Source organism: Pinus tabuliformis, chromosome 2_1 (genome assembly GCF_031772625.1).
Source record: "Pinus tabuliformis cultivar Carrire ecotype Pingquan chromosome 2_1, CPIR1, whole genome shotgun sequence".
NCBI classification, from domain to species: Eukaryota; Viridiplantae; Streptophyta; class Pinopsida; order Pinales; family Pinaceae; genus Pinus; species Pinus tabuliformis.
In genome coordinates, this window is record NC_142299.1 from 5,859,003 (window position 1) to 5,876,333 (window position 17,331).

The window sequence follows — 17,331 nt, forward strand, 5'->3', positions numbered from 1 at the left end:
TCTTATGATCCAATTCGTTTACCGCTTATAGAAGAACCTGCTCAGAAGGTTTACAACCGTAGGAAATTGGAGAATATTTGGGATGAGAAGCAAGATCAAGCCGGTAACCCATTCACCCACCAGCCCTTCAATATTAGCCATGTAATTCCCTAGTTTGAATTGTAGCAACAAATGAAACAATTCATACTCCACAACACAAGCTCAACACTAAGGCTACAAAGTCTGGAGGTCATTCTCGACTATACTAGAATCCTTAGCAAAAGAGAGATGAAAAATCTATTGAATCAATTGATTATAGATTATCAACGTCTAGTTAATGAGCATTATATCAACGGAAATAGAACTCTCTAGCGATATTGGAAGGTGTTGTGGCAGAGATTTAGTCTTGTTCATCTATATTGGCAGTACAGGGCAGAAAACAGGAGGTTGTTTTCTTTGTTGGGAGGATACTCAATACACTTGTCACGAATAGTAGATCAACAGATATTTATTTTGTGTCTTGATTCCTACTATACGTATGATGATGAAAGCCAACCTAATGCAAATCTAAATGACGATACAAGATCCTAAAAAAACTCATACTATAAGAAAATGTGCTTCTTTATAGATTAAATAATCCAACTTGATAATGAAGAGGGCACAAATTTTAAAAACAAATTTCCCTCAAAAGCAAGCACAACAAATTGAAAAAGATCATAGTTTCTCAACAAACAAAATAAAAGAAAATTGGAAATTCTATCAGTCGTGTCGGCAGCTCACTCTTGAACATGACATTTTCTGCTTCATGTTCGGTTGGGATATCCTCCTTTTCATCATTTTACCTTCTTGGGTTTGGCCACTCATTTTTTCCTTCCATTTGATCTCTACCACATCATCATGACCACCGATCCTATGGATCCAAAAGCTACCAAGCTCCGAAATCATGTCATCGATATGTTCAAGAGTTAGTCCTTATATAGTTACACTTACTCATGATTCTCTGTATCATTTGAAATCATTCGCATCTCTTTGTCTCATGTCGATGATGTGGGATACATCATGGCCCTCCTTCCACATGGTTGCTTCTTGTCGACTTCAGTTCATTATGCAGGAAGTTGACTGAGAGACTCCCTTCCAGTACCTTAGAGCTTGCATGCCCTAATGGAAATTTCTTCGCACTCGACGACAAGCTCACATCATTGGCTTTCAATCGGGTGATTTCACAGGTGTTTGACATCAGTTCCTTTGTTCACATTCCGTGAACTATGATGTGAGTACCTTAAGAGCCATTGTCATTATTGGTGTTTTCTCTCACGCTTGTTAACAGTTCACATCATTGACCGGTAATCAAGTGATTTCCTATCATGTTCGACTTCAACGCATTCATTTAGATGTTCGGATCTGTACTTTGATCGAGTCATTTGGAGTGTAAGACCTTGGGCTAAGATTACACAAGTCTAGGTTACAAGGTGATGTGACATGATAATGTTAATATACATGTCTCTTTTAGATGGATGGTTGCGACCATATCATGAGTTATTATATGTGATCCCTATCATTATTAGATGGTTGCGACCATACCTTGGTTTCATTATGATCCTTTCTACTAGATGGTTGCGCCCATGCCTTGGATCCATTTACATGATCATTCTCTGGATGGTTGGGTCCATACCATGATTCACGTATGATTATTTGGAGTTTTTAGTGATATATATGTATCTATGCTTGCTTGTAGTTTTTTTGATGATGGACTCTGATTCCCCACTTCCACTTGTGAACCATTTCACCCCTCACTCTAGTTCGACCTTCACACTTTAGGGGGCATCTGTTACACAACATTTTGTCACTATCCCTGTACTCCCCATCTATGATACTGGAGGACCACTATAGTGTATCCAACATGCTTTCCCATCATGAAGAAACTCCCAGTATGTCCCTCTTCATGAGAAAAATATTTCCCCTGTGCATCATTTCCCAAGAATCTTCCTTCTATCCCAGTTTACAAGACCGGCGTTACTGACCAGTTTTCTCCTCACGCTAACTTGAAGAGATTAAAACTAGCCCTTGCATCGTTCAGAGTGATTGATCCCTTTTCCAGTTATGTCGATCCTCTTTTGGAAGGTTTTTTAAATATGGAGTTGAAGATTCCATGTCTAGAAGCTTCGTAACAGAAGTCTGGTATATGGTTGGGCTGGATGGAGATGAGGAAGTCAGTTTAGGCTCTTTTCCCCTATTAGGATGGAACAACCTCAAGAGATAAGACCTTCTCCCATGATGAGAGGAACCATCTCCCATCCATCCAAGATATATAAACCTCTCTTTTTCCCAAGCAAAAGCTAGTTGGAGTTTTGGAGCAAGTTTGAATAATCAGCAAGTCATCTATAGCTTGTAACTTTCTAGTGTATGTTTGAGGGAGAATAGTGTGATTTTGGTTTGGTTTGAGACTAGAGGGAAAGAGGCCTTAAGAATTTCATTGTTGAGGCTATCCATGAAGTGCTAGCAGAAGTGTGGGAACCTGGATACGTTGGAGGGACCAACAACTTCAAGGCACCGATTGTAATCTCTTTCTGATTTATATAAATGCAACTATTGATTGATTTCCTACATGAAGTGTCATTTTACATATTTATTGATTAATGATCCTTGACCTATTAAGTAGGTTGAATAAAATATTGTATGCTATCACGTTTGTTGTTGTTGTTGTTTGCTTGCTTCAGGTATTCGAAGGAAGGAAACGGAAGATAGCTGGAGTGGGGAAGCTGGATCACCACCAAGCGAAATAATGTTCTAAGAGGTACGCCCCCTTAATTGATTCTAGATTAAGGAGTTTTTCTATAGATTGTTTGTTTGTGGCTAGACCCGCTCTCTTGGGCTAGAGGAATTGTTTGTGTCCCCACATAGAATTTACCTACACCACACCCTAGCATTAGGGTTAATGGTCAAGCATTTTTTGAAGCGTTTCACCATCCGAGGTATAAACTTAATAGAGGGCCTCTCAATATGGAGTGGCTCTGAAGCATCGGAAGCAGACTTAGCCTTAGATGATTTTGATTCACCATAATCACGTGATCACGTAGCAATGTCGATATGTGAACTCATCATGTAGACATTTGATGTATTATCTCCTTCATGGTTGCCCCCTGTAGGGGTACCAGTACTAGAGTTTTCCCTAGCCAATAATTGTTGGCCTCGGGAAAAAGGTTAGTGAGGACAACCTGGGACCTAGAATACCCCTGTTGAACTAATAAGCACTGAGCATATTAAATATTAGGGAAAAGATGAGTCAAATGATCTCCATTGCACAACTTGCATGGAAATTCTACCTTTTTCTTAGACTCTTTCCTACCCCCACCAGCATTATTGTCAGGTTTGTTTGTGTTACCATTCCCATCTTGCCTTTTTTTCTTACCTCATATTTTCCTCTTCCCATCAGATTGTTGGTTTCATTTGGGGTTAGAAGTTTGGAAGACAATTATAGACGTAGGTTGAGAAGGCATAGATGTAGATGGTGATGTCTGCATAGAAGAAGCAGTTTGTAAAGACAACTACTGCAATTGATTTAGCATGTTAGCCATGTTAGCCTCGATCAATCTGACTAGCCCGTCGGCATGGGGACCTGGCTTCGGCTTGGCTATATCAACCTTGGACCTAGGAGCATCCAGAAGAATTTTTTGAAGAACCCCAGATTGAGAATATATAAGTTCTAACTGTTGGGCCCTAAAGATAACATGTTCTTCGGTGAACACACCGGAGAGCGAGAAATCCTTAGAGATCTCGGGTTGTAAATGTTTAAGAAACCATTAGAGAAGGAATTATTGTGGAATATTGGCTTTAATGAGCCTCTTCCTTCTCCTCCATTCCTGGATGTAATTCGAAATGTGGGTTACCTGATGCTGGTGAAAATTAGCCAAAAGCTCAATTCCGACATCATAGCGGACAGGCAACTGAAAATGGTTCAAAAATATATTAGCCAAATCGTCGAAAGAAGCGAAGATGCCCCTTGGAAGTTCAATGTACCACTCAGCTGCATTTCTAGTTAGAGTACGTTGGAATAATCTCAACCTGATTGAATCATCTATCAGGGAGTTTAACGAACATCATAAGTGGAAAGTGGTGACATGGTCACCTAGATCTTCACCAGTTTTCCCTTCAAATTTAGGTGTGTCTGAGGGAATTTTGGTTGGGACTAAAGGCCAACTCGGGTTATATCTAATTGGATCATTAGTCAATTGAGAAATATCTGGCAAGTTTAATGTTGCCACGAAAGGTAGTTGTGGAGGACCCTGAGGATTCCACCCGGTGTGGGCCAAATTCCCAATGCTTTGAAAAGATTGCCCTAGATTTGTGAAGGCACCAAGTTGCCTAAAGTAACTTATTGACCCAACTGAACCATAAGGATCTCATTGTGGTCTTGAAAAAATTGGAGTTTGACGAACTCCTACCGAAAAATTTCCATAGCCCGTAAATTTCCCCCCTAGAGAGGTGTTAAAAGGAGCAGAGAACCCTTGGTAAGGGTTCCATGAATTAACGTAGGGAGAAAATTTCTGGAATGAACTGACAAATGAATATGACATATTCCCCTGTTGGGTGAAATAAGATTGATTCCCAGCTCCAAGCCCACTAACCGCAGGGTTAGTCCAACCTTGAAAACGATTATAACTTTGACCCATAGAGGGAAAACGCATTGATCCCAAAGATGGGTTGGAATGTGGTATATGACCACCCCCAAACAGGAAACCCTGAAAAGAAGGTGACCCACTTGCCATGGAAGTCATTGACGTGGAGGTAGCTGATGGAATACTTAATGGAACCGAAGGAATTGCGCTGGTCAGCATTCCAAAAGGGAAAAAACCAATGCTAGAAGCAAAATATTGAGCACTCCCACTCGAAGATGGAATGGAAGTAGAGCCAAATATAGTAGTGCTAGGAGTAATAGAAGGTATGGAAATCATTCCTCCTCCTTGTACGGATACAAGAGTTTGCATACTACTAGCACTCATGGTGGACGCCATGCTTCTAGTAGTGGTCATCAAAGGAAAAGATTGATATAAACCTCGGCTCGAAGGCCTGTTGGTCGGAGTCCCGATGTACGATAAAACATCTGGGTGATTGGGAGGAAGAGGAGAATTATGAGTCAATAAAGACTCTTGAAGTCCGGGATATAAATGAAATCAAAACCAAACCAAAGCAATGCAATTTGAAAGCAAAGAAGAGCAATTTGAAATCCGGGTTATAAACGAAATCAAAGCCAATTTCTTGTTCTGGAAAACCAGAAAATCCAAGGACTTGAGACTGAAGCCTTGAACCCTAGACACAAACCAAAAACTTCTTCAACAAGCAATCCTAGGCCAACTAGGCTTGCATGTATCCTAGTACCATCGTAGAGGTTCCAAAAAGATTCCTTGTCTCATGTTATATGTCCCCATTCATGGATCGGTCTTTCACAACAACCCCTTTCTAATCCAAAACACCTTTTGGAAGAGGGGCTCAGGACATATTTCCAATAGAGGTAGTTTATTAATGGAACTAACCAATGGAGTTTGTCTATAAAACATATTTTGGGAAATAATACCCTTTCCCTAAGGTGTCAAGCCTCATAATAAATCTTGTATTATTTTAAACCCAATTAGAGAACCTATTTTTATGGTCTAGGGCCCCATGTATGGCCTATGAACTATAGAAGTATTACTGTTAGGCCTTAGCCCTATAATTTGGTCTCGAATCAAGTCCTAGATGAGGAGCCCATTTCCCAATATATTAAACTTTAGAGTGAAAACCATATCATAGTCTTAAAATAAGTATCCATTTGAAGATATTGTTTCATAGTATAGGTCCTCATCCATGCTCTATGTTCGTAGGAAGCAACTCCTTTAATACCCAAGCCCTTGGATTTTGGGCTCAAGAAACTATGTGAGAGAAAACCTTTCCCTAGTGCCACATAACATGGAAATGGTCCGGTATCCCATCATTCCATGATAGATTTTGTTATCACATTAAAAAAATGACAACCTTGCCACAATTAATTAGGTGGATTGAAATACATCATGTAGTATGAGTTTTACACATTAAAACCCACTTTTACCTAAGGAACCATTTTTTCTAAGTTATTTCCATGTGTTAATTTACCCACATGAGAATAACTCATAAATTCATTAATTTAATATGTTAAACATCATCCTTAATATGTTAAACAAGTCTTTGTAGTTAAAAAATCTTCTTTAATATGTTAAATATTGAAATTATGACTCTATATTCATATTCATGATGTTTGTACCTTATTTTATTTTTTAATATATTTCAAGAATTTCTACACTATTAAATTCAAAATTCTTATTATATAATAATTTGATATATCTTCTCCAAAATACAACATACTCAATTTAAATATAATAATAAAAAATAATATTTAATATACAAAAAAAATATAAAGTAATATCACTCTTCTCTCGCATGTTTGAAAATTATATATATAATACCTCTTTCTCTCAATACAAAATTATATATATCTCCTTTAATCACTCTTAAATTTGTTTATGATTACCCTTTTGTAAAAAATAAATGAAAGTTATACATACCTCCTTTAATCACTCTTAAATTGCCTTATGATTACCCTTTTGTGAAATGTAAATTAAAAGCTTGTTTTTTCATCAAAATTTTGAATTATGATATAATTTTTAGACGTATAATAATTTTAACAACCACATTACTGTAATTTCAATTAAATCTTCCAATTAATAAAACTAGCATTTGCACCAAATGTTGCAAAGGAAACGCCGTAAGGCATAAATTGAGGAGCAATGGCGACATAGGAATAGGAAAATCTAAATAAGATGCAGAAATGTGCATAAATTGAGGAGCAATAGTGACATAGGAATATGCAAATCTAAATAAGATGCAGAAATGTGCATAAATTGAAGAGCAATGGTGACATAGGGATAGGCAAATCTAAAAAAGATGCAGAAATGTAACAATCAACATCTGGGGACATTTGTCCCCACGTCGCACCTCCTTTAATAAAAGCTCTGTCACGATGGTGCACATGCAAGCCTATACAACTTGTACCAAATTTCAGTTTAAGATTGCGTTGACAACAAAGAGCAACCTAGAAAAATTCTTTGATCTTGTTAAACTGTTTTCATGGCGTACACCAGTTTGGATACCAGCTGTCCAGAAGAGCACGTTTCATTGTATTTTCCTTCATTTCCGGTATAACCAGAATCACCATTGGAATTCACATGGAAAAACAATTCAGTCTCTATCAATGCCATTAAATGCAATACACATATTAGATATAGGTGCATAGTCTCTATCATCTCATGTTGGCAGAAGCAGTAAAAATGATTTCAATTATTGAGAAGTAAATCAGTCATCTAATCCAATCTAGCACAAAATTAACACTCATGCCATCCATCAACATCATGGATTGGTTAAATTTGCAGGTATGGATCCTCCCATATTTTTCTATTTCTTGCTATTTCATGACCCTTCACAGTTTAAAAAATTGATAGCTTCTGGAAGTTGTAATATTAGCAGCCAATCAAATTTGAAATGAATTAATACAATCAAACAGAATATGTAGCCCACATTCTGTCCAAATACGATTTGCAGGCTCTGGATTCATAAACCAAAGAAATTTGCAGGTCCAAAGGAGGCTCTTTGAAAATGCTTCGATTGACTTTGTAAGAGTGTTGATATTCATTTGTTATTGTATTAAAAATGGCTGATTCGAACATGTGAATCCTCACTTTGGGGTCATCATGTCTCTTACATATGCAAATGGCAACTGATCCCGAGGATAAAAGATTTCTAATTCATTGAATAACAATAGCTTCATTGGAAGGGTGTGCTTTCTCAATATCAGTGCAGTGTCAGCCACATCTGTAATGCCAACAACAACACACAAAATCAAAAAATTAGTTACAGAGAGAACCAACCTCAAAAAAAATCTCAGATGCTATCACACTAAAACTTCACCATAATTGAGCAAAGCTGAGTTCTCATACCACTGCATGAGGGAAGATTTTCAGAGCTCCAAGGTTGCAAGCCGTCAGCACAGGAACTATCCATTTGATACCTCACAGCTTCTTTGCTCCACTTTATCCATATGACTGTAAAAACGGCTTCCTCCATGTTATGAGTATTGTAAGGATGCTTTGAGATAACAATATCAACATTGTGAGTTACAAGGAGATTTTCCAAAATTAACAAAGGATCAAGAACAAGTTGTAGCTTGGCATCCATCCAAATGTTTTAAACACAGTTTGGGAAAAGCCTGTGGGAAAGATACTTGGGAATGAGGCCATTCATTACAGATTCCTTGTATGGCAACTCCCTGACCAAAACAATGTGCCAAATTCCAATTCTATGAGACTCATTGGGCTTGATCTGGTATCTAGAAAGAAGTGTGAGAGTTGCATTGTCCATAAACACGAAGAAACAAATGTTTTGTTGTAATTTTTCTAACATACTTGGGTTTTTTAATCTTTCTTAGGCTCCAAATATAGTTGAAATTACCACACCCCCCTTGCACTGTTCCATGACCTTCCTGTCTTCTTCAGACACAAGGAACCCTCGGGTACGGTAATTGGCAAAACCACAAGGCAAATCAATCCCTTCAGAATAATTGAAATACCTTTTTCTTTCCTTCACATCCAGAGTTCCACCAAAGGTCACTGGACCTGCTGCTGAATAGGGGTTTTCAGGTCCTTTCATGTACTGTAGCCGAGATTTACCAAATAACTCTTCTTTCTGAATCTGATGAACAATAGCCGAGACTGCCAACAACAATGAAACATAGTTTTAGCCTGATTGCTTTAACAGACATGCATGCCATAAGGTAATGTTTCTTGATAGATCTCTCAAATTGTTAAATATGAGGATCTGTAATTACCTGAAAACTCAGAATATAAGTGGCAAGATTGATTTTCCATGGCTGTAGCTTTCCTAAGAAAATACTTCTCCGCTTCATAATCTGAAGGGTATTCGAGAAACTGCATTGCAGAAGACAATAGAAATTGTAAATTAATACCCATCATGATTGAACCTTTCAGGACTCATATAAGCACAAGTGCCCACAAAGGAATTGCACTAGGGCAAAGTGTGAGCCAACACAGTTCTGACACCGAAATCGGGAATCTTGACTTCTCTTATTGATCAGTAAATTGGAGGGCTTTATATCATGGTGAACAATTTTGTTCTGGTGCAGGTAATGCAAGCCCTTGAGCACCTGCCTGGCAACCTCAGCCAAATAGTGTTCTGGGATTTTCTTATGGGTTTGAAGAACCTACGCAAGGGTTCCACCATCCATGTAGTCCAACACAAAAGAGACTCATATATTTGTACCGTCTCAAATCAACATCTGTCCCCACATTGCACCTCCTTCAATAAAAACTCTGTCACGATGGCGCACATGCAAGCCTATACAACTTGTACCAAATTTCAGTTCAGGATTGTGTTGACAATGAAGAGCCACCTGGAAAAATTCTTTGTTTCCGTTTGAGTTAAAAATGTTTTCATGGCATACACCGAGTTTGGATACCAGCTGTCCAGAAGAGCACGTTTCATTCTATTTTCCTTCATTCCCGGTATAACCAGAATCACCACTGGAATTTACAATGGAAAACAATTCAATCCTATCAACTCCATTAAATGCAATACACATATTAGATATAGGTGCACAGTCTCTATCATCTCATGTTGGCAGAGGCAGTAAAAATGACTTCAATTATTGAGAAGTAAATCAGTCATCTAATCCAATATAGCACAAAATTAACACCCATGGCATCCATCAACATCATGTATTGGTTAAATTTGCAGTTATGGATCCTCCCATATTATGCTCTTTCATGACCCTTCACATTTTAAAAAATTGATAGTTTTTGCAAGCTATAATCTTAGTATCCAATCAAATTTGAAATGAATTAATACAATCAAACGGAATATGCAGCCCACATTCTGTCCAGATACGATTTGCAGGCGCTGGATTCATAACCCAAAGAAATTTGCAGGTCCAAAGGAGGCTCTTTGAAAATTCTTCGATTGACTTTGTAAGAGTGTCAATATTCATTTGTTATTGTATTAAAAATGGCTGATTCGAACATGTGAATCCTCACTTTGGGTGTCATCATGTCTCTTACATATGCAAATGGCAACTGATCCTGATGATTGAAGATTTCTAATTCATTGAATAACATGCAAGAAAATAGCTTCATTGGAAGGGTGTGCTTTCTCAATATCAGTGCAGTATCAGGCACATCTGTAATGCCAACAACACACAAAATAAAAAAATCAGTTAAAGAGAGAACCAACCTCAAAACAAATCTCAGATGCTATCACACTAAAACTTCACTATAATTGAGCAAAGTTGAGTTCTCATACCACTGCTGTAGGAATCTTTTCAGAGCTCCAAGGTTGCAAGCCATTGGCACAGTAATTGTCCATTTGATATCTCACAGCTATTTTTCTCCCCCCACTTTCTCCATCTGACTATAAAAATGGCTTCCTCCATGGTATGCGTATCACAGGGAAACGATAAAGAATACCAAATGTAACCAATTACCTGGAAAAAGCAATAAAGGCCTTGTGCGTTGGGGCACTGAAGGAGAATTGTCAATATGTCAACTACAAAATATATCCATCCCATGTTATTAATTTATTTTTGCACACAACTTAGAAACTAATTAGAAGCATATGTTAACAATAACATAGACAAACTTTAATGTACATTTTGTTGAATTTAACAATAGTATTGGCTTATTAGATTCTGTTTGGAACAACTTAGTAAATGAAACTGAAAGAGTTTTATATGCCATTTATGCTTTTTATTACAAACAATTAAACTGAAACATTAAAAAATTGTAAAAAACTTATAAAATTTGTTTAACAATTGCTTGATTGTTTAGAAAAATGTTAAAATATTATAAAATTGGTTTAACGAGTGAGTGATTGTCTAATCAGGTACAAAAATAATTTAACTCTACCAAGAATAAAGATAAAAATAATGCATGGAAAGTACCATTAATCATTGTTTTTTTTATTAATCTAGGAGAATCGGTAGTTGGTGAGAGTTATCCTGAACAGACCAGGATCAAATCTGACTGGCTGCCACTATACTGCCACTATATACGTAAGCTACGTGCAACCGCCTGCAATCTGAGGGCCTCTGTTGCTCATTGTGTGTGATTTATGTAGGGACGAATGGATAGCTCGACAGATTATAGTTCATAAAAACTCGACAGTCACGAATGGTGTTCATTTCTAGTCTTTTCCACCTGGATTTTGGTCTTTTCCATACCTGGATTTTGTGCATTTTTTTAAGTTATGAAGTATGAACAAAAATAAGGAACTTACTAAAACACTTGTATTAACCCTGGCACGCCATAAATTGAATTCTGGAGGTATTAAATTGATCATAGCTATGTAGCTGCAGTGATCTTATTGAAACACCTCTTCAAATCAAAATATGAAGTCCTGTTACTGCAATAAAGGCTAATTATACTGAGTTAGAAATCATGTTAATGTCATAAGGATTAATTATACTGCTTTGGCATAGCCATTAAAAGCCTGTCTTTGGGCAAATTTTACATGGAGTAGGATATATACAGGAACCAATTAATTTAATTCCACCAATAAATATTGTTTACATTCAGATTTTGCTTGCTGCGAAAAAAAACGTATACTTTAGGCCTAATTATGCAAGAGTGCAGCAGCCTTTTGGATCAATGGGCCTGTAGCATGGACAAATGAGTCTGTATCTCTATGTTCTTGCTCCCATGAATTTGAGGTCGCCCCTCCTTGTGCCATTTTCGTAACAAATGAGACAAATAAGCTCCAATTTTCACGCTGGAACAAATGCTGGCTCATTCTCAAATAAGTGAATGCACACATTGGTTCAACTGCGGTGTTTTGACCATCTTCTGGTAGTCGGAGACTGGCATTCCCAATGATCTGATTGTGTGCACCTTGATCAAATCTTGGAAGAGCATTCTCCCCTACAAGAGGGACCCCAGCCTTCCTAGTTGCAAGGATGACTTGTTTGATCAGCTTCTCTGGCGAGCACTGTGCATCTCCTGGCTGTTCCCAATCCTTCATTTCAATGCAAGTAAAATTGAAAATCACCCCATGTCTTGCAAACATGGAAGCTATAGGCTGATACCCATCTCTGAATCTGGTATTATAATATCCAGCAGTAAGTTCAGGGGCATGAGATCTGGTTCCATAATGCCAATGAATACCAGCCACTTTCCCAGAAAGCTTGGTGTCAGTGCCACGGAAAATGGCTTCAGCTGCTCTTAGGATTCTCTCTCCATGATCAAGAAGCATACCAGAATACCACTTCAGAAAAAACTCACCATAAGGACAGTTCCAGCCACCATCTCTGCGAAAAAATGGGGTGTCCTCAGGCCAGTTGTTGTAGTGACCTGCATCACTTGGACCTCCATTACCCCATTCCTTCTTGCCAGCAGCTTCAGCTGTGGCTCTAAGATTAGAGATCATAAACTGCAATACAGGGATGCCCAAACTAGTTACTAAATGGGATTTGACCTGAATGGCCTAAAAAAACTAAACCCAAATACCAGCTATAATATTATGTGTGTTTGTATAAAAAGGGTAGGATGCAGTTCTGTTAACCAGAGGAAAATTTAAAAGATAAATGTTTATACCTTATCATAGCACTGAAATGCTCCAATCCCCGGGAATCTCCATGTACCATGACTCTCAGGATAAGATGGATACCGCAGCTCTCCTGCAGGACCCATTCCCACTTGAATTTCCTGTATTATGATGGACAAATTACACCCATGATAGACAAATTTTAAATTCTACGTTCAAATTCTAGGCTTGCTTTAACATCCAACCAAAAGCACATTACTTAAAACAACAGTCAGTGTTGGTATTTAGAGCCCATAGATTTCATAAACAAGAAAGAAAATGTACACAAGAAACAGATACTAAATCAACACAAGTAGACACAGAATTTTTTACGTGGTAAAACCTTGACAGTGTGTCAAGGAAACCTCCATGGGTCAAGGGATTGGAATTCTTATTATTCAGGGTCATCAATCACTCTCTAACAATACAACAAGCCTCTCAGGCAACATCATTTTAATAGGAAGACATTGTTACATAACTTCCTAAATTACAGTATAATTACATTTACAACTTATTCTTTTAATGGTGGTCATTACTAAGACTCAGTTAGAAATGGTAGGCATTAGGGTCAATAATATTTCAAGAAAAACAAGGCATGGTGATAACAAGCTTGCTTAATACAGATTAGGGAATTTGGACATAAAAAGACTAAACTCGTAACTCAGACTTGTAGCATTCAAAACACATACATGTGGTCGAGGCTCATCGAACAAGTTGGGCACTAGTTAAAACATTTTCAACGTAAGTGTATTGCATTCTGGTAAATGCAAATAGGGAAAGAACATATTGAGATGCTTCATAAGAGGAAGCATATGGAACAGACAGTTTTAATACCAATGCTCAAGGCTTTTAACCTACAACACAAATACAAAACAAACCAGATTACTTTGTCCAAGCTGGATAGATGCATCATCGTATCTTTAGAACAGGATATATCATACATCAAGAAAATTACTTCTAAGACATATAGCTAAAACCTGTATGGATACATAGAAAAGAAGCCCTGATCATAAAAGTTGGGACCAAAACAGGTTATAGTATTTTCTAAGACATATAACTAAAGCCTGTATGGATACATAGAAAAGAAGCCCTGATCATAAAAGTTGGGACCAAAACAGGTTATAGTATTTTCAGCCCAAAGATATGTCTCGTAGAAAATTCATAAAGACAAGTTTGGTTATGGTAATTGCTCATAAGCCATCATTTATAGCCACATGAAAAAAGAAGCTCTGATCATAAAAGATGGGGCTACATAGAAATATTTGGGTCATCCAATCTCCGCGCCAGGATGCGCAATAGCAATGTGTAAGCTATGTACCAGAGACAATCTATATCCAACCTCTCTTATATATATCCAACCTCTGTTAAAAAGAGGGTTGGGGTAAAGAGTAAACAAACTCTGGTAAAAATTAAAAAATGAGGTTGGGGCAAACATCTGTTGTGAAAATGAGGCCAAAGGTACAACAAGAGGCTGGCGACAAACAAATCAATACCATAACTCCGTGGTAAAAATGAGGTGCAAGTTGCAACATGGAGCATATTAGAGCTATCTAAGACTCCTATTCAAAGAGTGAGCATGATTAGACCAAGCATATACCCAATAATTGAGGCCTAGAGAATTTGGATCAGGCAAAATAGAGAAAATATGGTTGACAGGAGTTTGACTAGATGATAAAGCAGGGGTCTTTCAAACCTAACAATGTCTTGAATTTCCAATAAACAAGTTTTCCAACTCATGGCCCATTTTACTTGTTCAAAGATCGGGGCCAAGTACAAATCTTGGGTGAATTGGTAGATACTTAACCCACTGCTTCTCAATCGCAGGATCTTTTGATTTGAGATAGTATGGTGATCTTTGTGTGGAGAACCTAGGTTTGAATCTCCCATGAACAAGGTTTAAATCTCTCAGAAACAAGCTTTCCCCACCATGAACAATATTCTTTCAAAGCTAGGTGTAAATCCTAGGCAAATTTGGCAGAATAGATATCCTATCTGGGACTTGTCAGACGTAGGGATCTTTCATTTTGGTCAAAGATAGAGATATTTGAGTTCTTGACCAAGTCTGATACAGATATCCAAAACACAAGTGGGTTCATGGAAAACTAAGGAGCATCGAGTTAATTTTGAGGCTTGAGCAACTAAGAAAAACAGAGAGATTGTGGAAGGCAAACAAGCACAGAATTAAGTTCGATCCACGAGAAACTAATAAGCGGAGGAACAACGAGCAGAATTAAGCTTGAGCCTTTTAACAATGTAAATGCATTTTCAAATAAGACACAAATTTCCAAAAGTTACTGAGAGAAAAAATAATTGAGAAAATAACAAGACAGGTTACACCTCAAAATTAATATCAAATTACAGAATCTCAAGAGATTGGAGCTATGCTCTCTTTTATCATGATAGCTAGATGCATTTCTATTTTAAAAATGGGAGGGAAAAGCTTAGATGTACCCTGTGACCAAACAACTAGCAACATGGTAAAACTAGTTAAAACTTACCACAATGGTTTCCGCCAAAAGATCCTTAAAACTCTCCTTGAAACTCGTCATGCAATCAGCGTAGCGTTGGACAGGCGTTCTTCCCTTCAAAATTGGGAGATTATCACATCCCAACGAAATATACTCATAGTTTCGCCTGCCCCATTGGTCTGTGTAGACCAGATCATTATCTCGGTCTATTTCTTCAACAACCCACTTAGGCAATGGAATACTGCACAATTACAAAGCACATAAACACTCAATTCCTGAACCATTCTGAGGCCTAAAACAGCATAATTTTCACTTTAATAAATTGGACTTTCACAGAAGAAATAATTGAGTTTTATACGGAAAATTTAGCGTTCATACTTGGCAGAATCCCCAACATTTCCTCCACACTGGTGAAATGACATTACAGCCTGGACTTTCAATCCATGGCTCTTCACCATTTCCAACAGCTCTCTGTATCCAGACCAGTTATACTGCCCTGGAGCCTCTCGTTCAACAAGACCCCACCAAACATCCATCATAACTCCCTCAACACCAGCACTCTTCAACGCCTGAAGACTGAGATTCATAGCCATCTGTCTATGGACGCTATTGTTATGGTTTATGCTATCCAGAGGGAGCATAACAAATACAGGGACTCCCCCAGCTCTATGCCTTTTCACAGCACCCACAGGTACACAAGTGGGTTCATGGAAAACTAAGGAGCATCGAGTTAATTTTGAGGCTTGAGCAACTAAGAAAAACAGAGAGATTGTGGAAGGCAAACAAGCACAGAATTAAGTTCGATCCACGAGAAACTAATAAGCGGAGGAACAACGAGCAGAATTAAGCTTGAGCCTTTTAACAATGTAAATGCATTTTCAAATAAGACACAAATTTCCAAAAGTTACTGAGAGAAAAAATAATTGAGAAAATAACAAGACAGGTTACACCTCAAAATTAATATCAAATTACAGAATCTCAAGAGATTGGAGCTATGCTCTCTTTTATCATGATAGCTAGATGCATTTCTATTTTAAAAATGGGAGGGAAAAGCTTAGATGTACCCTGTGACCAAACAACTAGCAACACGGTAAAACTAGTTAAAACTTACCACAATGGTTTCCCCCAAAAGATCCTTAAAACTCTCCTTGAAACTCGTCATGTAATCAGCGTAGCATTGGACAGGCGTTCTTCCCTTCAAAATTGGGAGATTATCACATCCCAACGAAATATACTCATAGTTTCGCCTGCCCCATTGGTCTGTGTAGACCAGATCATTATCTCGGTCTATTTCTTCAACAACCCACTTAGGCAATGGAATACTGCACAATTACAAAGCACATAAACACTCAATTCCTGAACCATTATGAGCCCTAAAACAACATAATTTTCACTTTAATAAATTGGACTTTCACAGAAGAAATAATTGAGTTTTATAAGGAAAATTTAGCGTTCATACTTGGCAGAATCCCCAACATTTCCTCCACACTGGTGAAATGACATTACAGCCTGGACTTTCAATCCATGGCTCTTCACCATTTCCAACAGCTTTCTGTATCCAGACTAGTTATACTGCCCTAGAGCCTCTCGTTCAACAAGACCCCACCAAACATCCATCATAACTCCCTCAACACCAGCACTCTTCAACACCTGAAGACTGAGATTCATAGCCATCTGTCTATGGACGCTATTGTTATGGTTTATGCTATCCAGAGGGAGCATAACAAATACAGGGACTCCCCCAGCTCTATGCCTTTTCACAGCACCCACAGGTAATACATGCACTTTTTCTTCGTAACTCTGCTCAAATTGGGCACCAAGTCCAGCTTCCCAATCGGTGGCAGGAGCCAGAGTTTGGGACTCAAAGGACTTGCAGGCCACCGATAAGTCAGACCGAATATGGCCATTTTGTCCTCTTGGACTATGAACAGGCCTTCTCCATCCATCATTGGCAGAGGGTGAAGAACTACATGAGCTTACAGCAGAAGAAGAAACTTGCAGTCGATGTATAACAAAATCTACTTTAGGTCTCCGGGTTGTACATTTCAGACCTGAAGCAGGACTCCATTGAGCTGATACAATTCTTCCCGCCTCATCTAAACAACAATCAGAACAGGTCTCCGAATATGAAAGTTTTTCAGCTGTTAAAATACTTCCACACGAGGAGCCAATTTGATGTGGCATTCCCATCGACATGCTGACAAATTCTGAGAATCGTAGAACAAAATCCACT

General features: G+C 38.1%; 1 protein-coding gene across 3 annotated transcripts; it reads right to left on the minus strand.

Annotated features, from left to right (window-relative positions):
- Positions 1 to 9,993: 9,993 nt before the first annotated feature.
- LOC149198414 (beta-amylase 1, chloroplastic-like) lies at positions 9,994 to 16,695 on the minus strand. 3 transcript variants are annotated; one of them, XR_016253715.1, is made up of 6 exons: positions 16,558 to 16,695; positions 16,210 to 16,420; positions 12,642 to 12,752; positions 11,329 to 12,477; positions 10,357 to 10,537; positions 10,081 to 10,234 (listed from the first exon to the last, which is right to left on the minus strand). XR_016253715.1 is itself a non-coding variant. In XM_089402053.1 (3 exons), the coding sequence occupies exons 1-3, from the start codon at positions 16,258 to 16,260 to the stop codon at positions 11,665 to 11,667; spliced, it is 975 nt and encodes a 324-aa protein (XP_089258179.1). In that variant the 5' UTR covers positions 16,261 to 16,420; the 3' UTR covers positions 11,104 to 11,664. The 3 variants fall into 3 exon arrangements, 1 of the variants encoding a protein (XP_089258179.1); XR_016253716.1 differs by lacking the exon at positions 16,558 to 16,695 and having other exon boundaries at positions 9,994 to 10,234; XM_089402053.1 differs by lacking the exons at positions 10,081 to 10,234; positions 10,357 to 10,537; positions 16,558 to 16,695 and having other exon boundaries at positions 11,104 to 12,477.
- Positions 16,696 to 17,331: the final 636 nt, after the last annotated feature.

Bases quoted from the DNA above. Each gene is read 5' to 3' on its own strand.
- LOC149198414 (XM_089402053.1), bottom strand. From the start codon at position 16,260: ATGACGAGTTTCAAGGAGAGTTTTAAGGATCTTTTGGGGGAAACCATT. The intron at 12,753-16,209 runs GTAAGTTTTAAC...ATCATAATACAG, and splicing joins TTTTGGGGGAAACCATTGTG to GAAATTCAAGTGGGAATGGG. The intron at 12,478-12,641 runs GTATAAACATTT...CCTGTATTGCAG, and splicing joins CATTTCAGTGCTATGATAAG to TTTATGATCTCTAATCTTAG.